Raw genomic sequence first — 25970 nt, forward strand, 5'->3', positions numbered from 1 at the left:
ATCATTTATTTCATGTTATGTAATGATTCAACATTTAGCCAGCAGGGACGCGCAGTGGCAGTTCGTTGTTATAAACGAACCGCCTGAAATTATGTAGGTGAAATTATGGGCTCACCGAAAATAAGTTACTTTAAGTTTTTTTCAAATTCATGGTTGAAGGGTAAACAAATTAACATGTATCAAAATGTCAGCAGACATAAAAAAAGAAGGCAAAGTTCACAAAATGTTTTATTAAATAGGAAAAATTAGCAAAGTAATATAAACATTACAATTCACAATTGTATTTTATGCTACATCCAAAGTTAAACACTGAAGAAAGGTGTAGAGGACAGGTGTAGCTCCTCAGGTGAGCCAGGGCTGTATGCAGCCAGTGAAGACACTGTAGTTGGAGTGCCAAGCCACGTGCTTGACCCCAGAGCGCTGACACAGCTCTACACCCCCACGACCATCCAGGGTCTTCAGCCCAAAGCCATCCTCCTTGTAGTACTGCTTAAAACAAATGCTACATGTGGTAGTACTGCTTAAAAACACATACTATCTGTAAAAGTATGGCTTGAATAACATGCCACATGTTTCATACACAAATACAAGAATTATAACTTCAACAACTCACATCCTGTTTTCTCATGTCCACAATGTTCTCCTGACCATCGTAGAACCCGAATTGGCTAGAGACATGAAGTACATCACATCACAATGCAACCTAAACAACGCTCACTGACACTAGCTGGGTGCCAACACTATGTAGCTTAACAACTCAAGCTAGCTAACCAACACTAGCTAAAGAAAAAACAGCCAAATGCTAGCTATGTAGCTTTCAAATGTTAGTCAGCAGATCAATGCCACTTTACTAACCCATGCTAGCTACCAACTAATGCTAACCAGCTAACCAACACTAACAAACGAACCAATGCTAGCCAACTAACCAACAATAGCTAACCTATAAAGTTAGCTATTAACTATGAACTGACTTATCAATTCAGTCTTACTACATGGTTTACCAGTATTTTAGAATTGAATGGTAAATTTGGCAATTATGAATTGGTTACTTTGTTTATTATGTCTGAGATAATTGTACAATTATTTTCTATATAATTTAACATCTGCTGATTGACAGGTCCAGTCTGCTGAGTGACAACTCCAGGCTATGGTTCAAGGTCAAAGGTCGGAGGTCAGAGGGTTACCTGGACTGCCAAGGTGTGATGACATCATCGTCTGGTCCACCAATCAGCACAAGCTTCCTGATGCGGAGGAAGTTCTCCTTCCAGTCTGGCAATATGGAGGAGAAAGAGATGAGCAGTGGTGGGGAATACGATGTAGGATAAAAGATATAGGATAAATGATACCTTCAGATTTGATATTAAAAGTGGCATGTTCTTTTTACAGATTATGTTGATATATGATAGTATCCCTTCCAATTTTTTTTTTACTCTTCTTGTACCTTGTTTTGTTTTTTTACCTTTAATTACTTTTTTATTTCCTCTATTAAATATGTTAGCTGCTTTTGCAGAGTAAATCAGAGTAAATTAAAGTGAAGTGTGATGTGTGCTTTACGTTGGGCCAGAGCATGGTGGCGCTCTGCGTTGATGAGGGCCAGGAAGCTGCTCCTCTCTAGGTAGCGTGTTCTGTGGTGAGGGTCTGGGGAGGAGAACGTCTGGTTACAAACAGAACAGGTAGGGTTCTCAGTGGTGAGGGTCTGGGGAGGAGAACGTCTGGTTACAAACAGAACAGGTAGGGTTCTGTGGTAAGGGTCTGGAGAGGAGAATGTCTGGTTACAAACAGAACAGGTAGGGTTCTGTGGTGAGGGTCTGGGGAGGAGAACGTCTGGTTACAAACAGAACAGGTAGGGTTCTGTGGTGAGGGTCTGGGTTGGGGGGGCGGGGGGACGTCCTGTTAGAACCAGAACGTGTGAGAATCAAAACAGCTAGCGTTTTCTCAAGGCGTAGGACTCGGTCAGGGATAATTACCGTTCCAGTAGTCGCAGATGGAAATCTTCTGGCCAAAGTTGTTGTAGCACATGTGGAAGACGTTCCTCTTCAAGCGCTCAGGGAACAGCCAGCGCAGGTAGCGGGTGTCTGGGGGCGGGACCCAAACGACAATTTCAGTTTGTCTGTTGAACCCAACCAACCGCACAATTTGTCTGTTAAACCCAGCCACCGCTCAAACCAAACCACACTCAGTACATAGTTTAAGAAACACTGGAAGAAAGAGTACCACTACAGGTAACAGGTGTCTAGAGAGAGTGGCAAGTTTAATCATTTAGACACTTTCATCCAGACACCCAGAGAATCACAATTGATGCCGAGAACAGACTAAGCTTCAGGTCATTGGTCAGAAATATATGGAATTTTAGATTAATTTACTGAATTTAATCATTGTTTATGAATAGTATTTTCATTTATCTTATTATAACACAATGGGACCATCAAAAAAGCTTTGACAGCATTTTTTTCTCAATTGATACTGCGATTTGGCTTTGGAGGGTAGAATAGTACCTACAAAACTAGGATTAAAAACCTGAGAGTGCAATTTAGCAACAGGAATAAGGTCAATGTTAGTATGATTGTATTTCGTTATCTGCCATGGAGTGCCTCGAAACACAAGTCAACGTGTTAAAACCACAAACCTGTTCCCACTACGGATATTGTGAGCTGAGGTGGGTCTCTAGGTTGTGTTTGTGTTGTTATTTACATGTTGTGGTGGTGTAAACAGACCTCCGTACTGGCCAGCCTGAGGGGAGGACAAGGAGATGAAGGAGTGGACGTTGTGGTGCGAAAGGGTGTGGAGTAACGCCCGACATATCAGACCTCCTGGAGAGAGGATGACAGACAGACAAACAGACAACCACACGTACTTCGTAGGATTCCAGGTCAAAGGTTTACTATTTGTTTTGCATGTATTCATTGTGTGTGTGTGTGTGTGTGTGTGTGTGTGTGTGTACCTTGAGAGAAGCAGAGCAGGTGTACCCCAGCAGGGGAGCGATTCATGATGGAGGTCAAGGCTCTGCTGAAGCCCCCCACCTGCTGCCACAGCGGATGCAGACTGGACATGTAGTCATACAGGGCTAATGTCACCACCTCTGTACCAGGGTGGGCCTGACACACACACACACACACACACACACACACACACACACACACAATCCATCGTGTTTCAGCAGATTGAGCAACTGAATCTCAGCTCCATGTTGTACCAGACTGTGAGGAATAAATAATGACTACTACTGCCGCAGCCTATGTAAACTATCTCTCAGTTCTGTGTGAAACAGATTAAACGGTTTCACTTCTTGATCCTGATTAGATCAGACGAGATGAGTCATGAGTCAAGTTTGAAGAAGATACAGGTTATGCTATAAAGAGAGCAGGGATGCAAAGTTGGTGTGACTGACAATAACGGGGGTTGGTCGGCAGTCTCTGACTTGATGAATAGGATAATCATTACTTTCTTACATAGCTTTGATATGTTTTTTATTTTTAAATGTAGCCTTCAGTGTAGTATTGTAAATGATTTTGTTTTTGATAGTAATGGCAAGGGGACATATTTTACAACTGTTGCGTCTACTTAATTTTGGGGTACAAGTTTTGACAAAATAATAGGTCAATAGACATTATGATTAAAAAAAAAAGATTACTGTTAACAAACATCAATGTGGTCCAATCGCATTTTTTTTATTTGCAATGATATTTACCTGTTTTATGAAGCGAGACATCATTCTGAACTGCTTCGGTCCATCGAAGAGACCGTGAACAATCACTACGGGCCTGTAGCCTTTTGCCCTGCCAGACCCAAACACCACAACCCCGACCCCCACCACCAGCAGCATCATCACCATCACGACCACTCGCATCGTCGCGAACCACCCTGGTCGGTAAAGCTCCGGGCCGAGAAACCTCTGATCCCTGAAGCTGATAAGAGGTTATCACTGAAGCTGAGGTTATCATGTGTCGATGCTGGAGAATTTAAGGAACTTAAATTAGTGAACCGATAGTGTACTTCCCCCATGCTTGCCATCGTTACCGCAACCATGTATTCAGGCTCAAATGTTGTCCTTACATGTAGTAACAAAACATTTGCAATACTTCCGCTTATTAGCAGCTTGTGTGTTTATTCCGCATTTAACAGGCGACGGTGACTTTGCCCTTGTCGGCGAATTCCTACAGGGCTTCTCTTGTCTTGTCAGATGAGCCTCACGTTTGGTTGGTCTGATTGTAGAGCGGTGAAACAGGAACCATATGTTGGGTGTATGCAGTTCACCCACCGGCCACTAGAGGGCAATGCGCCCTACTGGCTGCTCTTTCTACACGTGCTTTAAAACGTGTTTCCGTTTCCTCCTGTTCCGCTGCTGTGTACCAAAACAACATGGCAGTATATAATTTCCTTCTCTAGGACATAACTATTTAACATACAGAAGGTATTTACATTTCAGTTTTCAACTGTCTAACTAACCACCAACCAAGTCAAATATATTTCACCTCCTAGTTATTATGAATGCAGCGTTTGACTGTATCTTGGCCAACTTTAGATTCATTGGAGTACTTCATTAGTTAATTCTGCCTCTTAGATCCAACCCATTCTTGAATTATGTATCATTATATCAGGTCGATTAGTGTAACGTAGCTCTATGCAGATCAGACAGTGTTTTGGGTCATTTCTGTAAAGTTGCACTCACGTTTGACTTTAAAAGAGGTAACGTGACGGGTCGAAAGAACGCATGAACGTCCACTTTACATTATATTGTTTGATTCGGCAGTATGTCCGTACTGCCACGGACATACAGTGCAGGAGGTTCGTTTTGTCCCTGCAATATAAAGCTTCATATCTACAGGCAGTTGAGCTAAAATACCCGATGTGTTCTCCAAAGATAACCAGTAACATTTGACTAGTAACTAGGAAATATATAGAAGTGGCTCACATATGAATGCATTTACACGAGAAAATATGTTTTGCCCTACTTTCAGGTTCACACCAATTATTCATTTAGGACTCGTTTAACTGCAGTCTGTTTAAAAAAATAATGAAAACCACTAGCAATATAAGCACAATGAATATAATTTTCTGATTATAGATAACATAAGCATCTAACCAAAGCATAATGTTATAAAATAAGCTTGGATATTACAATTAAAGTGTATATATAACGTAGGCTTACTAAAGTGAGTCAAGTTAAGTGAAGCAAGGAGTCACAGGTATATGACAGGTATGTGTATGTGTTATATTGTAAACTCTGAACCTGTGCTTCTTATTATGTGTCCAGGCATCATGTCTAACCTGGACCAGTGGGTGAAGGACCGCCTCCATGACATCCTAGGCTTGAGTGACAAGCATGTGGCCCAATTTATGATCGGAACTGCCAAGAGGTCGTCTAGCCCAGACGACTTTGTATCCCGTCTCAAAAAGACAGGGACGATTGACATCGACCAGACCGTAGTCTCCTTCGCTCATGAGCTCTATGACAAAGTAAGCACATCGTTTATACTGCTTGTACGAGTCAGGAATGATTTAATATTAATAGGGCTTGTGATGGTTTGTGTATATATATATATATATATATATATATATATATATGTATATAGAGATTTTTTGTTAGTGTTAGTAATGTTGTCATTTAGTATTGTCTGATCACAGTGTGAGAGAACTAGTACTCATGGATTTGAGCGGTGACACTTAATACTCAAGCACCTGTTCACATGTGTGGGAGGAAGAGAGAGTGAATCGGCGTCGTTTTGTTGAGTAACTTTTAGTAAAAGCTAACTTCTTTTTTTTATAGCTTTTTAATTATTAATTTATACTTTAATGTGCCAATGCACCACAACAAATTCTTTTATATGAAAGCGTACTTGGCAATAACAGCGTAAAATAGAATATTATATGAAACACATAACACAATGCTATAACATTTCTCAATATATAACTATATGAACTGTAACATTACTTAATATCTTGTTTGCAAGTTAAAGATAACATGATATAACATGCCTTCATAGATACAGAAATGTCTGGTGACATGTAACACAAGTTGCAGTGTGAGAATATTTAGAGGTGTTGTTTGCATGACATTAAGAGTTGGTCTCCATGACCATGTCCTGCTGTCTCAGCTTCCCCGTAAGGTGGTGGTGGAGAAGCCAATCAGAGCTCTGGAGCGGGAGGTCGTGGCCATGGAGAAGAAGAATAGGACGTACACACTGCTTGAGGACAGCGATGGAGAGATAGACGTTCCCGCAGAGAAGGAGACTAGCAGGAAGAAGAAAAGCAAGGAGAAAGGAAGCAAGAGGAAGCACATCAGGCAGAAAAAGGAGGAGAGCGAGTCGTCCAGCGAGGAGGAAGCTCCTAAAAAGTTTGTTCCTCACATATGTAGTTCAAAATCCTATATTGAAAGCGTTTTGCTACGTGCATCATTCGTCAAATGTTTTTTAGGTGGGGTAAAACACAGTTAAGGGTTGTCTAAATAAGTTAATATAATCAGTATTGTGAAAAAGACTGAAGTTATTGACATTTCAGCCATACGCCTCCGGAGCAAACAGAACAGGGCGAGCTGAGCGCCGTGAGCCAGTGTGGGCACTGCTTCAGAGTTCGATCCCTCAGTGGAAGATTTTAGGGATGAAAGCTTTTTGGAGAATAGTGAACCAGATGTAATTAAATAATTTGAAAAATGACCGGATGTTGTGGGAAACGACAAGTTTATCGTTAGTTCAATCTATAATTTGATGCATCCCGTAGAAAATGAATAGTTTGGAATCATATCAATTGACATGAGACTCCAGAGGCAGATGGTTTATGTTCTTTTTTTTTCTCTGGGTTTACCACCAGGAGTTCTGGACTCAAGGAGCAGAAGGCTGACCCGGAGGAGGAGGAGGAATGGGAGCGCGAGGAGAGAGAGCGGGTGCAGGACATCGAAGAGAGGGACGCATTCGCTGAGAGAGTCAAACTCAAAGACAAAGATAAGACACGGAACATCGCTGAGAGGACGGACAAAAAGGTCAGGAGGCTCCCGATCACTAACAATTCTACACACATAGGATGTAGGGTCAGCTGAACCACTAACCACTCTACACACGCAGGATGTGACAGGTGTACAGTTAACATACAACTTACCATACGTATACTGATGAGGCTTATTTTGGGACCGTTCTGTCAGAGTGATATTAAAACTGTATGATGGTCATGCTAGGACTGTTCTCTAATGGCAATGTTAGGACTTTTTTATGATGTTGATGTTAGGTCCGTTTTAAGATGAGAATGTTACAACTGTTCTCTGACGGCGATGTTGTGTCTTTCTGTCTTCCAGGCTTATGAAGAGGCTCAGAAGAGGCTGAAGATGGCCGAAGAAGACCAGAGGAAAATAGTGAGTCTGTCCTTCAGGAAGATCTGTTGACCTGGTCGGGTCAGACCCCTCAACAGGCTAGACCCTAACCCTCTCTCTTTCTCTTTCTCCCCCCCAGCTCCCAGAGTTGAGGAAGCGCTCTCGCTGGGAGTACCTCAACAAGCGCGAGGCGGAGAAACTAGAGGACCTGGAGGCAGAGATCGCCGACGAGGAGTACCTCTTTGCGTCGGACCAGATGACGGACCGCGAGCGCAAGGAGCTGGAGTACAAGCGCACCCTGAGGGACCTGGCCAAGGACTACAAGAAGGCCGGGGCCAAGGAGCAACAGGAGAGGAAGAACAGATACTTCATGCCAGAGGAGAAGAGGAGCAAGGTGAAGAGGAGGAGGTGTTCCCGTGATCAAATCTCTCTTGGCTCCTCCTTGGATGAGTCGTTCCTTAACCGCTGGCTCCTCTCTCTCTCTCTCTCCTTGCAGGAGGTGCCGCAGAGGGAGCTGGAGCTTGAGGAGATGCCCATGGAGGTGGGCGGGGAGCAGGGGAGGTGGGAGGAGGAACGCCTCAAGACGGCCTGTCTCTCCTTCGGAGCCAAGCAGGAGCGGGAGCGCGGGATGAAGGAGGAAAGGGATCGGTACCAGCTGATCCTGGAGGAGGACGAGATGATCAACTTTGTCAGCAGCGCCGTCACCATGAAGGGCACCATGACTGAGAAGGTACCTGCCCAATGCCGGTCAACCCCAGCCCTAGCTGGACCTTGTTGGAGCAGTAGCTGGCTTCAGTTGACCCCAGTAATTGACCCGAAGTATCGTCTCCCAGGAGGGCGAGGCGGTGGGCCTGTCGCAGGCGGAGATGAGGAAAGAGTCCATCCAGGAGGTGCGGCGCTTGCTGCCCATATTCCCCTACCGGGAGGACCTGCTGGCGGCCATCGAGCAGCACCAGATCCTGGTCATAGAGGGGGAGACGGGCTCCGGGAAGACCACACAGATCCCCCAGTATCTCATGGAGGCGGTGAGTCCTGGGTGTTTTAGATTTACACTAAGGGCATTTAGCAGTCGCTTTTATCCAAAGCGGCTGGTACCCTGTCCACATACATTCATACTTGTTTTGACCAATCATGTGACTGGAGTTAGGATTTCTAAGCACTAACTTGGACATCAGTGGTAAAATATATAAAAGTGTATGTAAAGGTGTTCCAATAAACACCAAGACCGGCCACTGTATAAGTACACTAAATCCTCTCATGAATTTCGAAATTACGATATAAAAGAACAAGGCTTAACTCAGCCCCCTGCGGTTATTAGTTTCCAGCACATTCTCTGTGCCGTCTCCCCCCAGAAGTTCTGCTAGTTCAGCAGTAGAACTGCTGGACCCGAGATGAGGATGAGGTACACATACTGAGGTCTGTGGACTGTCCCTCAGGGCTACACCAGAGCAGGAGGGAGGGTTAGGTCTAGGTCCACATACTGAGGTCTGTGGACTGTCCCTCAGGGCTACACCAAAGGCGGTTTGAAGATTGGCTGCACCCAGCCCCGCAGGGTGGCTGCCATGTCTGTAGCCGCCAGGGTGGCCGAGGAGGTGGGAGCCAAACTGGGAAACGAGGTGAGTGTGTTTGACTTCCTGTTCCCTGCGTGTGCCTTCCTGTGTCTTGTGTTTGACATCCTGTTTCCTGTGTGTAACTTTGTGTTTCCTGTGCGTAACTTTGTTTATCCTGTGTGTGACTTCCTCTTAACTTTGCTTGACTTCCTCTGTGCTGTGCGTGACATCCTGTAGGTGGGCTACAGCATCCGGTTCGAGGACTGCACATCCGAGCGGACGGTTCTCAAGTACATGACGGACGGCATGCTGCTGAGAGAGTTCCTCACTGAGCCTGACCTGGCCACCTACAGGTAGTCCTCCAAATACTACAACTGGTACTGCTACCAGTACTCGCTAAGCTGAACCTGGCCAGGTACAGGTTATACTACCAGTACTACTACACTACTAAACAGCTACAGGTATCATCGGCAGTACTGAGTAGCTACAGGTAACAGTACTTACTAGCTATAGTGACCAAGTTCTTCTCCCAGCTGCAGGTACCAGTACTAACTAGCTGTAGTGACCAGATTATACTTTAAGCTAAAGCTACCAGTACTAACTAGCTGGAGTGACCAGGGTCCTCAACCAGCCACAGGTACAAGAACTATATAGCTGTAGTGACCATGTTCCTCAACCAGCTACAGGTACCAGAACTAACCCATATATTTGATGGCTTGGCTCTTGCAGGTCTCCCTAGCAGAGCAGGTTCTATAAGTGTTAATCGTGTCCCCCCAGCGTTGTCATCATTGACGAAGCCCATGAGCGGACCCTCCACACGGACATCTTGTTCGGCCTCATCAAGGACATTGCTCGTTTCCGTAGCGATCTGAAGGTGCTGGTGGCCAGCGCCACCTTGGACACTGAGCGCTTCTCCTGCTTCTTTGATGATGCGCCCGTCTTCCGTATCCCAGGGCGACGCTTCCCCGTCGACATCTTCTACACCAAGGTACCAACACCCAAAGGTCCCTGGCCCTTAAGGTACCAACACCCAAAGGTCCCTGGCCCTTAAGGTACCAACACCCAAAGGTCCCTGGCCCTTAAGGTACCAACACCCAAAGGTCCCTGGCCCTTAAGGTACCAACATTCAAAGGTCACTAGCCCTTAAGGTACCAACATTCAAAGGTCACTAGCCCTTAAGGTAACAACACTCAAAGGTCACTAGCCATTAAGGTGCCAACACTCAAAGGTCACTAGCCATTAAGGTGGCAACACTCAAAGGTCCCTAGCCCTTAAGGTACCACCACTCAAAGGTCCCTGGCCCTTAAGTTACCAACACTCAAAGGTCCCTGGCCCTTAAGGTACCAACACTCAAAGGTCCCTGGCCCTTAAGGTACCAACACTCAAAGGTCCCTGGCCCTTAAGGTACCAACACTCAAAGGTCCCTGGCCCTTAAGGTACCAACACTCAAAGGTCCCTGGCCCTTAAGGTACCAACACTCAAAGGTCCCTAGCCCTTAAGGTACCAACACTCAAAGGTCACTAGCCCTTTTAGTACCAATACTCAAGGTCACTAGATCTTAAGGTACCAACAACCAGCCCAGTCACTAGACGTTAAGGTACGGTGCGTTATCAAAGTCACTCAAAGGTTCTGGGTTCGAGCTCCGATGTCTGCAGCCTACCTGCAGGCTTGCTAGCAGGACGTCCTCACCGCTACCTGCTCCTCCACAAAGGGTGAGTGAGTGGATGTGAATGCGGTTGTTTGCTCCAGGCTCCGGAGGCGGACTACCTCGAGGCCTGCGTGGTGTCGGTGCTCCAGATCCACGTCACCCAGCCCATTGGGGACGTCCTCGTCTTCCTCACCGGACAGGTACTAACTAGGACGAAGGCCTTTGAGAAGCACGGCTGCATTATTGAACAAAATACTTCCTTTTACCACTACAGAAAAACCACTACGAGTAAGAACTTTACTGCTGCTGGTTAAAGTCCTCTCTACATTAATATCGTGTGCGTGTCTATGCGTTATTTGTAGGAGGAGATTGAGGCGTGCTGTGAGATGCTCCAGGAGCGTTGTAGGAGGCTGGGCTCCAAGATCTCGGAGCTGCTGGTGCTCCCCATCTACGCCAACCTGCCCTCCGACATGCAGGCCAAGATCTTCAACCCCACACCCCCCGGGGCCCGCAAGGTCAGACCTCCTCTAGGGCCTCATTGGGTGATGGCCAGCTTCCCTCTGGGATGTGATGTCATAGTCATGCAGGATGTGATGTATAGTTTCTCTCCGGGATGTGTTGTCATAGTCGTGTGGGAGGGAATGTTATTTATAGTTTCTCTTCAGGATGTGATGTCATAGTCGTGCAGGATGTGATGTGATGTATAGTTTCTCTCTGGGCTGTGATGTCATAATCATGTGGGAGGTAATGTGATGTATAGTTTCTCTCCGGGATGTGATGTCATAGTCGTGCGGGATGTGATGTGATGTCTAGCTTCTCTCTGGGCTGTGATGTCCAGGTGGTGGTGGCCACGAACATCGCCGAGACGTCGCTTACCATCGACGGCATCATCTACGTCATCGACCCGGGCTTCTGCAAGCAGAAGAGCTACAACGCCCGCACCGGCATGGAGTCGCTCATCGTCACGCCATGCTCACGGGTGATTACACACGCATCAACACTTTCAGGGGTCCCCGCAGAAAGCTCGTTAGTTAACGGGGTGGGGTTCACCGACAGACGGGTGACAGCAACAGTGAATTAATGTGTGCAATTCTAACTATACGAATATAAGAAGAAAAAAAATGCTAAACATTATTGTCAAAATAACAACTGAATCAAGAAAGTCAAAGAATTTGTGCAACTAAAAAATGTATATATATATATATATTTTTTTTTTTACGTATTTAGACGGAAGGCGTGTGTTGCTTGTGCGGCCGCCTAAGCTGCAAAGTGTTGTGGGAACCCTCCAGAAATATGAATTCTTGATACTGAAATCATAAAATAAATACACAGCAAGCTCGTTATGAGAAGCTCATATTATGAGAATATTCATACATTCATAAAAGAGATAAACCACACAATTGGGTGGAGTAGCAGAAAGTACAGTACAGTACAGTAGAGTGCTCAGCCATGCTGTGGTTGTGGCTGATTAGGGGAAAGCTGGACCATTGACACCATCACTTCATTATTTGCATTTTCCCTCTTTCCGGGAATGAGTTAATGTTGCAGACATTTGTTTGCACACCGGTCTGAGGTATTTCTTCCTTATACTAGTGACTAGACAATTTCCAAGTCGCCTTTAAATCTCGCCTTGTCGCTCTTTCTGCTGTGTTTTGGTTGGCAGGCCTCGGCCAATCAGCGGGCGGGCCGTGCAGGCAGAGTGGCGGCTGGAAAGTGTTTCCGTTTGTACACGGCCTGGGCCTTCAAACACGAGATGGAGGAGTCGACGGTGCCGGAGATCCAGAGAACCAACCTGGGAAACGTAGTCCTGCTGCTCAAGAGTCTAGGTTAGATCTCGTATAACATAGTCCTGCTGCTCAAGAGTCTAGGTTAGATCTCGTATAACATAGTCCTGCTGCTCAAGAGTCTAGGTTAGACCTCGTATAACATAGTCCTGCTGCTCAACAGTCTAGGTTAGACCTCGTATAACATAGTCCTGCTGCTTTAGAGCCTAGGTTAGACCTCGTATAACATAGTCTTGCTGCTGTAGAGCCTAGGTTAGACCTTGTTTAACATAGTCCTGCTGCTCTAGAGTCTGAGAGTTAATGTTGTAGTCTTCTTTTCCTGCGGGTCTAAGGGGAGGCATGAAGCTGTCTCTATTGGTCCAGAGGAGGCTCTTCTACGTTTCCATTGGTCCAGAGGAGACTCATGCATTGTTCTGTCCTACAGGCATCAATGACCTCATTCATTTTGACTTCATGGACCCTCCACCCCATGAGACGCTGGTCCTGGCTCTGGAACAGCTCTACGCCCTGGGAGCCCTCAACCACCTGGGGGAGCTCACTAAGGTACACCTGGCTAATTACGCCTGGCTAGGTACACCTGGTTAGGAACACCTGGCTAGGCTACACCTGGCTAGGCTACACCTGGCTAGCAGCTATACCTATGTCTAGATTACACCTGAGAATGCTGCATCTGGCTAAGCTATACCTGAATAGAAACCAGCTATACCTTGCTAGCCAATGCACCTGACTAGCAGCCAGCGACACACAGTACCAGCTACAGCTGGCTAGCTGCTGCACCTAGTACCAGCTACACCTTGGTAGTGGCTACACCTAGCTAGTGCCTGTATTTGTTCACCTTATCTGAGTAACAGGTTGTGTGTTGCAGCTCGGCCGCAGGATGGCTGAACTCCCTGTGGACCCCATGCTGAGCAAGATGATTCTAGCCTCTGAGCAGTAAGTCACACACACGCACATGCGCGCGCACGAACACACACACACACAAACACATACACACACACAAACACACACACACACACACACACACACACACACAACACAGTACAAACCAATTCACCCCAACACAGTACAAACCAATACACACAACACAAACTCAACCACGCGTAACATCCAAGTAGCTGTAGGATAGACTATCAGATTCAAGGATCAGATTCAAGACAATGGCTCTGGCCTACAAGGCGGTCAATGGAACTGCCCCTGCCTACCTCCGAGCGTTAGTCAGATCGCACACCCCATCTCGAGTGCTCCGCTCAACTAGCTCAGCTGGAGCCTAGTACCGCAAACGCCCAGAGCAAGCAAAGGTCGCACAACAGAGTCACAACTCTTCCCTGTTTTGGCATCACAACGGTTGAACGAGCTCTCTGCCACTGTCGGGAAGGCAGAGTCGCTCACCAGCCTCCGCAAGAGACTCAAGACTCACTGGTTCAGAGTTGACCTGGGCATTGCAGAGCTTCCCTCCCTACCCACCCTCCTCCATTACTCTCACTTATTGTATGTTCCTATGTCCTGGCAATTAATGTACGTACTTATTGTATGTTTTTACGTCCTCGCACTCAAAAATAGTACTTAGCATCGTCTAGCATCTTATCCTACGTATCGTTGTTGAATACGGGGAATGGGTTAACCTTGCAATTATAAGTGCTTGGCACTTGTTTCTAAGAACATCCATACTGTACCGACAGCGATATATTGTTTTTTTTTTACTCTTTCTTTTGACACAAACTACTACATATTGTAAGTCTCTTTGGAAAGAAGCGCCTTTTAAATGCCCTTAATGTTAATGTTAATAAAGGGCTTGCTGTTCCCCTCTCCAGGTACAAGTGTTCGGAGGAGGTGCTGACCATCGCCGCCATGCTCTCGGTGAACAACTCCATCTTTTACCGACCCAAAGACAAGGTGGTCCACGCCGACAACGCCAGGATGAACTTTGTGGTGCCTGGAGGTGACCACCTGGTGCTGCTCAATGTCTACACCCAGGTGAGGAGAGCCTATAAGGAAAGCCCACTGTTACTGACTCACTGGTTCTGTCTGTCTTAATGACCATTCCAGCTGAACGTCTCACTGTCTTTCTTATTGACTATCTTGCTAACTGTATCTTGTTTTAAGTTGACGGAGAGGCTATACTGTATCTCGCAGAAAGTATCTTTCAGTCTTCTTCTTACTGACTGTATCTTACGACTGTGTCTCACTGTCTTACCGACTGTATCACACCGACTGTATCATTCCGACTGTATCTCGCTGCCTTACCGACTGTATCACACCGACTGTATCATTCCGACTGTATCTCACTGCCTTACCGACTGTATCACACCGACTGTATCATTCCGACTGTATCTCACTGCTTTACCGACTGTATCACACCGACTGTATCATTCCGACTGTATCTCACTGCCTTACCGACTGTATCACACCGACTGTATCATTCCGACTGTATCTCACTGCCTTACCGACTGTATCACACCGACTGTATCTCACTGCCTTACCGACTGTATCATTCGGACTGTATCTCACTGCCTTACCGACTGTATCACACGACTGTATCTCACTGCCTTACCGACTGTATCATACCGACTGTATCATTCCGACTGTATCTCACTGCCTTACCGACTGTATCATGCCGACTGTGTTTCACGGTATCGAACTGTCTGTAACCTGCCGACTGTTGCAGTGGATAGAGAGCGGCTACTCCACCCAGTGGTGCTATGAGAACTTCATCCAGTTCCGGTCGATGAAGCGTGCACGAGACGTGCGCGACCAGCTGGAGGGGCTGATGGAGCGCATCGAGGTGGAGGTGGTCAGCTGCCAGGGGGAACCCATGCCCATACGCAAGGTCAGGACCACACGTTACCGTCCCCCGTGGTCCGCAGTCCACCTGTCGGCGTCTCAGAGCAAGAGGACCTGACCCCTACCTGCTCAATGAAGCCATTAGATTAAACACTTTCTGTAAGACCCTTCGGATCAATAGTAATAACAGGATGATTCAAATAACAGAGAAACAAGTCTCCTGCCTAAAGTTTAATTTGAAGCTTACAGTGCTTGGTTGGTTTGTTATTCTGAACCGAACCCGTCATATAATCCACACCCTGCATTTCAGATTACACTGAACACCTCCAGTCAGGAGCTGAAGTATCTAGAGGGACCATTTAAACACAGTCCTATCAGGGGGTGTTTGTGAACGCTCCGCTAAACCACTTGAGATAACAGAGGGCTTTGTTTCTCTGCAGGGAAACGCCTTGAGGTAGGAGTTAAGGCCTTATTGGAGGAGATGGGATGATATAGGTCGTAATAGGTGGTAGGATGTCATAGGAAGCAGAAGGACGTTCTAAAACGTTATAAGAAGAGGTAGGATGTTATAGGACGTTTTAGGGAGAGCTCGGGTGTTATTGTAAGAGGAAGGATGTTATCGGAAATTTAAGGAAGAGGTAGGAAGTTTTGGGCAGAGGTGGAACTATAGAGGAAGAGGTAGGAAGTAATAAATGTTAATCAAAGAAATACCTTTATAGTAAGTTGGGGTTAGGTCTTCATAAAAAAAGGTAGAACCATATACAAAGTTACATAATGTTATAGGAAGAGGTAGAATGAACTAGGGCCGTTAGCTGTGAGGCATGCAGCTAATAGCAGCTACCTGTGCGACCCCCCAGGCAGTGACGGCGGGGTACTTCTACCACACGGCCAGGCTCAGCAAGGGGGGCTACAAGACGGTGAAGCACCAGCAGACGGTGTACGTCCACCCCAACAGCTCGCTGTTCGACGAGCAGACGCGCTGGCTCATCTACCACGAGCTGGTGTTCACCACCAAGGAGTTCATGAGACAGGTCTGTTGGTCCCTCTACAATAACATGCTACGTGCTAACAAAACATGCTACACGCTAACACAACATGCTACATGCTCACACAACAAGCTAAATGCTAAAGGCTCATCTACCACGAGCTGTTGTTCACCACCAAGGAGTTCACTAGACGGGTCTGCTACATGCTACACGCTACTACAACAGGCTACATGCTAACACAACATGCTACATGATAAAGGCTCATATACCGCAAAGTGTTTTTTACCACAATGGAGTTCACGAGATGGTTCTGTTCGACACCAACATAACACTGATATTTAGAGATCTGGACGGTGTATGCATCAGTGTAGTTGGAATAATTAGGTGACGGAGACGGTGATGTTGTCCTGGTGTCTCCTATTCATCCCGTCTGTAACTTCTCCAGGTGATAGAGATCGACAGTGCCTGGCTCCTAGAGGTGGCTCCGCACTACTACAAGAACAAGGAACTTGAGGACAGCAGCTCCAAGAAGATGCCTCGCAAGCAGGGCAAGAGCAAGGACGAGCTGGGGTAACACCGGCTCCTCTCCTCCTCCTCCTCCTCCTCCTCCTCCTCCTCAACTGCTCTCCTCCTCTCTGGGTCAAACAAGAAGAGGAGCACATCAGCCCCTTCTACAGAAGAAAGCAGAAATCTGATCCTTCTCTATCAACAAGAGCTCACATGCACGCCAAATGTGCACCTGACCAGAAGTTGTTGGACCAGAATTGGTTGAAGCCCGGAACGCTCCCAACCAGGCCGAGAGAAAAATCTTTTTTACGCAAGGTTTTACTTTAGCACAGTTTAGCTTAGTCATTGTTGATATATGTCGTTATTTGTTTTGCTAATAAACGTTTCCAAGCCGGTGTCTTCGTGGAATGTCTGTATTTCTCAGATTTCATCACAATTGCCCATGAGGAAGTGTTCTGCTGCTATATTTGGCACACGGACAACAAGCCATTGGAAATACTAATAAAACAACCCTTTGTTTTACACCCAGTGGGTTAATAGTGAATATGCTGCTACAAGAGTATGAGGGTTAGGCCAGAAGAAACCTCTACCCCTGAAGAGACTAATGGGAGAGGAGCATGGTGTGTAGGTGATAGTAAACATGAGGGTTAGGAGAGAAGAAAGGAGGCTAGAACAGTTAACATGAGGATGAAGGAAATAGGAGTCAGGGATAAGATGGAGGAGACGTGATTGCTAGGACAAAATAAACGTGAGGGTTAGGGCCAAAGAGACATGGGGGCTAGGGGAGAGGAGACAGGGTTACTGTTGTCTATTCTCCATGTAATGAAACACTTATTTTTGATATTAAGATTCAGGTAATGATATATACATCAAATATATTATCTTCATGTCAAGTCAATTGCATCAGTACAGATAAAGTTCCAGGTCAAAGGCCTTTCAGACCACAATATGTGACACCGCCTAACCCATTGCACTCTAAAGGACCTGAAGAGAAAAACTCCCCAAACCCAGAAGGAAAAAACATGAATAGGATGTTTTATGTATTGAATGTATATTTAAGGCATATCTGCACATATTTATTGCATACGTTGAGCTATGTAGGTCATCAGGGACAGCACCACAACACCGTGAACTTAAAGCACTACCGAAAGGCAACCAAACAGACTAGAGACTGGTTGGACAGGTTCCACTGGGGAGGTAGTGCGGCAGTGAAGGGGAGGAGTGATGTCCTTATCTCAGGTGAGAGGCTGAGCTGGGGAACACAAGCAGAAAGAAGAGAGGAGGTGGAGGAGAAGACTTGGTCTGCAGATGTTCATGCTTCATGTTGGAATACGCCTAATGGCCTGATCTCAACAACAGGTAAATAACTTTATCATGATTTAACTCTCACCACCAAGCATTGGCTACAGATCGACTAATCAAACAATGCTCGCTAGAGAACTGTTACACATATTAAATATGTACGTTAGTATACGGTCATGTACGTGACTCACAGTACGTGTTGATAGTGTTGATCTGAGGTTGGATTTGTTATTCTTGTTCAGGGTTGAGTCAATGAGGAGTGTGATGGAATGTCAGCGCTTGTTAACCCTGAAGAACTAGATCTCGGCTGATTAGAGAAAATAGATGCACAGAGAGAACCGATTTAATCCAGAGAACCAATCTAATATACATAAGAGAGAGAGAGAGAGAGAGAGAGAGAGAGAGAGAGAGAGAGAGAGAGAGAGAGAGAGAGAGAAAAGAGGATGAGAAAAGGGAAAGAGAAAACTGATCTAACGTAGTGAGGGAGACAGAACAGTTCTGATATGGTGAGCGTGAAACATTTCTTATTTAGCTAGAGAGGAACAACTAATGGAGTGAGGGAGAACTGATTCTCACAAAATAAGGTTGTGGGAATGAGAACTGATCTAACTTTGTGAAAGAGAAGAGATATAATGGAGTGAGATAGAGAACCCATCTAATATAGTGTGTGTGTGTGTGAGAGAGAGAGAGAGAGAGAGAGAGAGAGAGAGAGAGAGAGAGAGAGAGAGACCTCTTCTCTATAGTGAGAGAGAAGAGGTCTGTAATCTTCAAAGTTAAGGAAAGAATAAAGGGAGCTCTACTGCTCCAGCCATGTTTACTGCTCCCACTATGTCAATAGGAACATAATAATGTAGTGTGCATTCAATACACAAGAATATACCACATGTAGTTTATATACTTCATACTATAATAGACTTCATGTGGTATATACACTATGTATGCAAGAGAGAGTATATAGGGTTTGTACATCACATTGGATCATGGGATTTTGGGTCGTTGATACTCTTTAGTCGTCGATACTTAGTTAGATACTTGACTAACTATACTGCAGGAAATCTTTATTTTGCCACGTCTCGCATGAGAAACGCTGTGACAGTTTCCAACACAATGTCTCTGCATAATGGCAAATAATTCAACACAATGTCTCTGCATAATGACAAATAATTCAACACAATTTCTCTGCATAATGACAAATAATTCAACACAATGTCTCTGCATAATGACAAATAATTTCACAACCAATTACTAAACAACGACCAAGATGTCAACACTAACCGTAGCCTTCCTATTCTCCTTTGCTTCCAAAATGGAGGCCGTCATTGCGATGCGCCCTGAATACGATACCCTGCAGCCCCTGCCAGAACACAGCTCATTAAGCTCCCTCTCTCTCTGACAGGATGAGTGACCATGAGCAGCGTCCCCGCCCCCCCTCCCCCGGCCGCCCGCAGAACGCCAAGCCCCGCCCCGACGGCGGGAAGAGCGGCCACCTGTCCCTCAGGGGGGTGCGCCGGTCGCTGAGCCTCAGCGGAGGGCGGGGGGCCTCCCCTCGGCGTAAGAGGGAGCGTCACGAGGAGGGGCGCGGCCGGAGGAGGAGCGAGGCCGAGGCCAGGCGCCGCGACGCCAACGCGCCGCTGCACAGCCACAGGGACACCACCGTGCAGGAGCGCCGGAGGTCGTCGGCGCGGGACCGCGGGAAGCCCACCGCGCGGCACGACGACGGCGACGTGCCGGACACCGAGTGCGTCGTGTGCTTCTGTTCCTACGACAACGTCTTCAAGACCCCCAAGCTGCTGGCGTGCGGCCACACCTTCTGCCTGGAGTGCCTGGCCCGCATCAACGTCTCCTCAGCGGTGCTCACCTCGCTCACCTGCCCCGTGTGCCGCGAGACCACCCAGATCCCCCACGGCCGCGACCTGCCGCAGCTCGGCAACAACCTGGACGTGTTCCGCCGGCTGCCGCCCAACATGCAGAAGGCGCTGTCGGTGCGCTTCAAGCGCAGCAAGGGGAAGCTCTTCCTCAGGAAGGCCGCTGGGCCCAGCGTCACGCTGCCCAGGAAGAAGAGGCCAGACGGGGAGGTGTCCTCGGAGCGCGGCCCCCCGCCGGGCCTCTTTGAGCTGGAGGGCGCGGCGCCGGCGGCCACCGAGATAGACGTGGGTCAGCCGCCCAGCAGGGTCAGAGGTCGCCTGCGGCAGATGTTCCACTCGGACCGCTGCTACAACGCGGTGGTGGCGGCCATCGTCACCATCACGGTGGCGTTGATGCTGTTGGGGGTGCTGGCCTTCGTCATCGTGCCCAGTATAGTCAGACGCCCCAACACGCCATCGCCTCAGAATCAAACTGTGACCACGATAACCGGAGGTCCGGGCCCCGGACTCTGACTCGAAGTAATAAACTCACAGGGACGTAGGACTGGGTCAAAATCCTGCACTTCTTCTTTACAGTGTACATCTTGCGCCCGATACTGCATTACTTATACCGATATTGCAATGTAAAATAATTGTACACATTACTTGTAAGAATTATATCCCATGATGCTGAGCGATTTTAATTTTTGTTTAATTCATCCAATAGATATTGTTGGTTTTCGCCAAACAAACACAAGAATAAATGTTATGTAACCATTGAAATCAACACACTGTATAAACGGTGGGTTTGGCTTTACCAACCTCTTATCTGCAGGACATATACATGATTTTTTTCACATGGAATATTGCTTTTTCTACATATTTCAAATTGAGCAGATGCATTTATCTTCCACACTTGATGTGGATTACGAGAATTAAATATATTTTTTTATTTCTATTCATTGACTTTGAATGGTGGCGGGTCTTTTGCATCCAACCGCCAAAATTCCCCTATGGGCTAGTTGTTTCCGCCAGAATTTCACAAGCAGGCATTCATAGCTACAGCTTGTGTCTCTGAGTCACGAACTGGCTCTTCGACAACAATAATAATGCTGCCAATACTGTTAACACTGCTATTAACGAAGGGTCACACTCAGACTCAGTTACAAACAACAGCAAGCAGCCTCAGGGAAGATGAAACTGATTTTAATCTGCATGTCCTCTATAACTTAAATCGCACCTTACAGCCACACTGACAATGTGGAGGAGTATTTTAAAATGTCTAAATCTAGAGGTGAATAAGAAGTAAATAATGAAATAGAGGGTTATGAAGGATGAAAAACCTTGTAGATAGCACATGAATTACTTTCAGATTGATTATATATTTATAGATCGCACCTGTAACTTTCAATAAAGCAATGTTACAAAATATCTTAAATCACATTTATTTTAGTTTTTTTAACTGTCTGTATCTACATACCCAAAAGCAGGATACTAGTGAAAACATATCTGTTTCATAATGTTTGCTGAGCTATTCATTGTTTTTTATTTGCATTTTCCACTTACCTGTTTGACAATGTTATCTATGGGTAGGAATTTAAGGAAGCTGGAGTAGCCAAGATAGCCAAGCAGTTCTCAAACCACCTCTATAGACAGCATGGGGGCGGAGGGGAAGCCAAAGACAACTGGTCCGACCAGACCTGGGACTTCATGTTGGGTTTTACTGGAGTGTGTGTTTCCTGAAACTATGTCCGGGTAACAGGTTAAACAGAGAGGCGTATCGTGGTAGTATCATGTCCACAAGGTTTGCAGAACAAATGTTGTGGTGTGATCTTTGAAACCTTATGGGTCAGAAGTCCTGCTGGACTGAAAGAATGGAGAAGGCAAGCTGTCATTTCTAAAACCAATTAACAATAAAAAAATATAAGAAGGCTTGTGGTTGAGTTATTTTAAATAGACACTTAAGCACTTTGCACACTAGCCGCCTCTCTCGCAAGAGATAGTAATTATTTCTGTAGCCCTGATTTCCAGTCTCTCTTATGACATACTTTAGAAAACTTTAGTCTTTTGTTCGTGCATTGAACACCTGCCGTGAAAATTAACATAGTGGATCTCTGATATTGTATATTTAATAGTAAGCGGTTATATTAAAATGAAATTAACATAGTGGATCTTTGATATTGTATATTTAATAGTAAGTGGTTATATTAAAATGAAATTAACGTAGTGGATCTTTGATATTGTATATTTAATAGTAAGCGGTTATATTAAAATGTCAACTGCACCTCAATAAAAGTGGAATGCACAACGAATTTGCAAAATATTGCACAATATTGATAATAATAATATATAGCCTTTTACTAATGATGCCCAAATAAACATCCAGTTCAAAGCTGACTGAAAATAGTCGCCAGTAGTGTCAGCCATAGTCAGTAGATTATTTTTGTTTGTTAGTGTGTGTGTGTGTGTGTGTGTGTGTGTGTGTGTGTGTGTGTGTGTGTGTGTGTGCGTGTGTGTGTGCGTGCGTGTGTGCGTGTGTGCATGTGTGCTTGCGTGCGTGCGCATGTTGTTTCTGTTAGTGGCTTGTTTGTTCGGTGAAAACCCAATGACTCATAGTTCGATAATGCAAACTTTGTATGCTCAACTTGATGAGTGACCAGTTTATTTCGTCGTGTACTTTTCTATGGGCATCTGTCCGTGGGGAAAGGCTTTCTGGCCTTGTGTTGCAGTACCTCCTCTTTCCTCCGGGCATGTTTTTCCGCAAACCTCGGCTTAGCGCAGAAGTGTTATTATTTCCAAGGAAGGAGTTTTATATGAAAAATGATCTGTAAGTGTAATTTTGTGCAACTAGTTTACTTTAAATAAAACAACATAAAATAAAACATCTTGATGTGGGCGGGGCTTTCGCTGTGGGAGGGCCTTCCTTGTCCCCCCATCCGGATGTCGTGTCCTTAGTGGAGTTGGACCCATGTTTATACAGTCTTTAGTTTATACACTCTTGAGTTTTGTCTTCCAGGACAAACCAGGTGAAATGGACGACATTGAGTTGCTTTTATCCTTGAGAAAGTAAGAAAATAGTTGCTTCAGGGTCTTGTTGTTCCACAGTCTAACTCTGCTGGCTGAAGAAATTCGATTTCTTTAAGGTAAGGTATCGATTCACTCCAGACGATCTTAAGATTCAACACGTTATTTTTCTTTTAACATATAGAATCAGACTATAAGACAATTGATCAAATCACTCGACCGAATAGCATGCTTGGTATTCTAACAGGACTTATTTTCCAGCAGCTGGGCTGAGTCGATCTACAGGTGATCGCGACAGTGGTCGCTAGTTCACTGACCCCCAGCCCCCATATTGTAGTTAAATATTACTTTAAAATGGAATATTACTACTTTCTTAATAGTACTCCACAGAATACTGCTTTATTTATAATACTCCATGGAGTATTACATTATTGTAATACTCCACATTATACTACTTTATTAATACAACTCCACAGAATATCTTATTATCTTATTATAATACTACACAGAATACAACTTTTTTAATACTACCCTACAGAATACTACTTTATTATGAATACTCCACCATAGAATACTATTTATTATAATACTCCACCAGAGAAAACTACCTCATTATAATACTCAAATTACCTTAGGAAATTTTATTTTTATTTAACAATCGTGTGCAAATGTCACAATTTAAATGGCTTTGTTTAATGTTCAGTTTTGCTCTAACTTGTCTTTTCAGATGGAGGCTGGTAGAAAACTCTGGATGGACGCCCTCCTCTGAAAGCCTACCTCCGGCCTCCTCCTCCCACCCCCTCCTCCGCTTCCCACCTCTTGCTCCTCCTCATCTCACCTCCTCCCAGCTCCTCCTCCTCCATCTCCTCCTTCTCCCCACTCCTGTTCCTCCTGTGATGCTCCCTGCCGGTTAGACCATGTTCTTAAAACGAGGTTCTATGATCATTTGCGGCGCGTTCCTCTTCGTCTCATGGAACGCTGTCCTGGTTCTGGTTCTGCTGGGCCGGACCCCCCCCATCACCCCTGGTGCTGGGGGGGGTCCGGGTGGGGACGAGGCGGGAGGAGAGCTCGCCCTCCAGGGGGAGGCGGAGCTAGGGGACGTGGTGGCGGACGTGCTGCGCATGGCGGACACATTTGAGAAGAGGCTGGAGGAACAGAAGAAGATCCTACGAGTTATCCAGAGCCATCGCTCGCTGTGGGGAGGGGGCGGACCGCCGCAGGCCACACCCCCCCTCTCCGACGACGTGGCCGTCATCCCCGTGCTGGTCATGGCGTGCAACAGACCCACGGTGAAGCGCTGCCTGGACAAACTGCTGGAGTACCGCCCCTCCGCACAGCGGCATCCCATAATAGTCAGCCAGGACTGTGGACACGTGGAGACGGCAGAGGTCATCCGTTCCTACGGCAACCAGGTGACTCACCTGCAGCAGCCCGACCTATCGGACATCGCGGTGCGATCCGAGCACAGGAAGTTCCAAGGCTACTACAAGATCTCCCGCCACTACCGCTGGGCGTTGAGCCAGGTCCTCCGAACCAGCGGACACAAAGCCGTCATCATTGTAGAGGACGACCTGGAGGTACCGGATCTCATCCCATGGGTCACGTCATTTAGGTTAGAGATGGTTGAAGGAAGGTATAGGTGAGCTACTGGTCTTAGGTTAGAGATGGTTGAAGGAAGGTATAGGTTAGCCACTGGTCTTGGGTTAAAGATGGTCCTATACAAGTTGGTTATAGATGGTTAGCTATTGGCTTGAGGTTAGGTGGACAATTATAGTGAGGGTAGAGATAGACAGAAATCGTTACATTAGAATGTTTGGATATAGGTATTAGAATTGAAAATGGTTAAGTTTAGCTTTCAGGTTAGATTTGTGTATCAGTGTTATGGGTATGTATGAGATGAGTGGGCGAGGGTTAGAGTGTGAGTTATTATATTACAACCTGTAACCTTGTTGTGTGCTGGTCCTCCTGTAGGTGGCGCCAGACTTCTTTGAGTACTTCGAGGCGCTGTATCCGCTCCTGCGGGGCGACCCCAGCCTGTGGTGTGTGTCGGCCTGGAACGACAACGGGCGGGAGGGCTACGTGGACCCGGGCCAGGCCGCGCGGCTCCACAGGACAGACTTCTTCCCGGGGCTGGGCTGGATGATGCTCGGGCAGCTCTGGGACGAACTGGAGCCCAAGTGGCCCGCCGCCTTCTGGGACGACTGGATGCGTCAGCCGGAGCAGCGCCGCGACCGGGCCTGCATCCGGCCGGAGATCTCTCGGACGATGACCTTTGGTCGTAAAGGAGTGAGTCTGGGCCAATTCTATGACAGCTACCTCCGCTTCATCAAGCTGAACTCCCAGTTTGTCCCCTTCACCACCCTGGACCTGGCCTACCTGCAGAAGGACCCCTATAGGGCGCACTTTGACAAGGAGGTGTATGCCGCGCCGCTGGTCAGCTACGAGACGCTGAAGCAGGGTCAGGGGACTGTGCCGGGGCCTTTCCGCCTGCAGTACTCCAGCAAGGAGAGCTTCAAGTGGCTGGCCCGGAGCCTGGGGGTCATGGAGGACCTCAAGTCCGGAGTACCCAGGACGGGCTACAGGGGTGTGGTCAGCTTTATGACACGAGGGCAGAGGGTCTACCTGGCCCCGCCCCCTGGGTGGAGCCAGTATGACCCAACGTGGAGCTAAGCACAGAGTCGGGGCGGGGCTTAGACCAAAGAACACTGGTATGAACTCTGATCTGATTTGTTAGAGCTCTGATGTTTTGTGTTTTTTGGGGGAAGAGAGAACTCTTTCATCTCTGGTGCCAAAACCACTTGTGAATTCTTCATGATGTTTAAATAGTTTTACGATTACCTAGGGGCCTTCTACTCTGCTAATGGTGCACAAGTGAATCAATGCATGAAATGCCATGGCCTTTGTGACTAAATTATATGAAATATTTGAGAGATTACATGCACTTGTACAAATGTGTTTAGTTTATATTTTTGGTTGCTAATGGTGATGGGATTCGTCTTATAACTGTTGAAATGTAATCATACAATCTAATTGTTCTTGTTTTAAATCTCCTGTTCATTAGCTCTACAATTTACCAAAAAGTTGACACTTTATGCTGTTATTGCTGTGCAATGCAAAATATGTATGTGGCCTTTTCTTTTCTTTAAATACAATTATAACATAATTTGTATTTTCCGTTCTAATTTTTGATGACCTGGTTAACCGTGATGCAGAGTCGATCTTTTGTCGGGAGGGGTAGGGTTTA

General features: G+C 46.3%; 4 protein-coding genes across 6 annotated transcripts; 3 read left to right on the forward strand and 1 right to left on the reverse strand.

Annotated features, from left to right (window-relative positions):
* Positions 1–215: 215 nt before the first annotated feature.
* Positions 216–4121, reverse strand: LOC307091137 (lysosomal thioesterase PPT2-like). 3 transcript variants are annotated; one of them, XM_079758026.1, is made up of 8 exons: positions 3689–4121; positions 2942–3095; positions 2715–2810; positions 1968–2075; positions 1555–1638; positions 1185–1269; positions 614–668; positions 216–489 (listed from the first exon to the last, which is right to left on the reverse strand). In XM_079758026.1, the coding sequence occupies exons 1-8, from the start codon at positions 3845–3847 to the stop codon at positions 343–345; spliced, it is 888 nt and encodes a 295-aa protein (XP_079614152.1). In that variant the 5' UTR covers positions 3848–4121; the 3' UTR covers positions 216–342. The 3 variants fall into 3 exon arrangements, with proteins under 3 accessions (XP_079614152.1, XP_079614153.1, XP_079614154.1); XM_079758027.1 differs by having other exon boundaries at positions 216–486; positions 3689–4119; XM_079758028.1 differs by lacking the exon at positions 614–668 and having other exon boundaries at positions 216–486; positions 3689–4120.
* A 221-nt stretch (positions 4122–4342) lies between these two features.
* On the forward strand, positions 4343–16951 carry dhx16 (DEAH (Asp-Glu-Ala-His) box polypeptide 16). The gene is made up of 21 exons (XM_079745753.1): positions 4343–4411; positions 5255–5457; positions 6096–6334; positions 6808–6976; positions 7286–7342; positions 7440–7694; positions 7797–8030; positions 8134–8325; positions 8806–8916; positions 9088–9203; positions 9628–9838; positions 10600–10698; positions 10861–11013; positions 11337–11477; positions 12162–12324; positions 12707–12825; positions 13148–13215; positions 14094–14256; positions 14948–15109; positions 15921–16094; positions 16495–16951. Exons 2-21 carry the CDS (start codon positions 5260–5262, stop codon positions 16621–16623), a joined length of 3153 nt encoding a protein of 1050 aa, XP_079601879.1. The 5' UTR covers positions 4343–4411; positions 5255–5259; the 3' UTR covers positions 16624–16951.
* Positions 16952–17782: 831 nt separating this feature from the next.
* On the forward strand, positions 17783–21634 carry rnf183 (ring finger protein 183). Its single transcript, XM_079737504.1, has 2 exons — positions 17783–17915; positions 19255–21634. The coding sequence occupies exon 2, from the start codon at positions 19256–19258 to the stop codon at positions 20234–20236; it is 981 nt and encodes a 326-aa protein (XP_079593630.1). The 5' UTR covers positions 17783–17915; position 19255; the 3' UTR covers positions 20237–21634.
* Positions 21635–22662: 1028 nt separating this feature from the next.
* Positions 22663–25884, forward strand: mgat1a (alpha-1,3-mannosyl-glycoprotein 2-beta-N-acetylglucosaminyltransferase a). Its single transcript, XM_079733209.1, has 3 exons — positions 22663–22845; positions 23454–24303; positions 24698–25884. The coding sequence occupies exons 2-3, from the start codon at positions 23644–23646 to the stop codon at positions 25394–25396; spliced, it is 1359 nt and encodes a 452-aa protein (XP_079589335.1). The 5' UTR covers positions 22663–22845; positions 23454–23643; the 3' UTR covers positions 25397–25884.
* Positions 25885–25970: the final 86 nt, after the last annotated feature.

The sequence above is a fragment of the Pollachius pollachius genome (assembly GCF_949987615.1).
Source record: "Pollachius pollachius genome assembly, chromosome: 1".
Classification (NCBI taxonomy): domain Eukaryota; kingdom Metazoa; phylum Chordata; class Actinopteri; order Gadiformes; family Gadidae; genus Pollachius; species Pollachius pollachius.

What these genes read in the sequence shown, in the direction of transcription:
- LOC307091137 (XM_079758026.1), bottom strand. Translation starts at nt 3,847, where the DNA reads ATGCGAGTGGTCGTGATGGTGATGATGCTGCTGGTGGTGGGGGTCGGG. An exon ending in TGTCTCGCTTCATAAAACAG is followed by an intron (nt 3,096 to 3,688) that starts GTAAATATCATT and finishes TGTGTGTGTCAG; the next exon opens with GCCCACCCTGGTACAGAGGT. An exon ending in CCTGCTCTGCTTCTCTCAAG is followed by an intron (nt 2,811 to 2,941) that starts GTACACACACAC and finishes TCCTCTCTCCAG; the next exon opens with GAGGTCTGATATGTCGGGCG.
- mgat1a (XM_079733209.1), top strand. Translation starts at nt 23,644, where the DNA reads ATGTTCTTAAAACGAGGTTCTATGATCATTTGCGGCGCGTTCCTCTTC. An exon ending in TTGTAGAGGACGACCTGGAG is followed by an intron (nt 24,304 to 24,697) that starts GTACCGGATCTC and finishes GTCCTCCTGTAG; the next exon opens with GTGGCGCCAGACTTCTTTGA.
- rnf183 (XM_079737504.1), top strand. Translation starts at nt 19,256, where the DNA reads ATGAGTGACCATGAGCAGCGTCCCCGCCCCCCCTCCCCCGGCCGCCCG.
- dhx16 (XM_079745753.1), top strand. Translation starts at nt 5,260, where the DNA reads ATGTCTAACCTGGACCAGTGGGTGAAGGACCGCCTCCATGACATCCTA. An exon ending in CTCATGAGCTCTATGACAAA is followed by an intron (nt 5,458 to 6,095) that starts GTAAGCACATCG and finishes CTGCTGTCTCAG; the next exon opens with CTTCCCCGTAAGGTGGTGGT. An exon ending in AACCCATGCCCATACGCAAG is followed by an intron (nt 15,110 to 15,920) that starts GTCAGGACCACA and finishes GCGACCCCCCAG; the next exon opens with GCAGTGACGGCGGGGTACTT.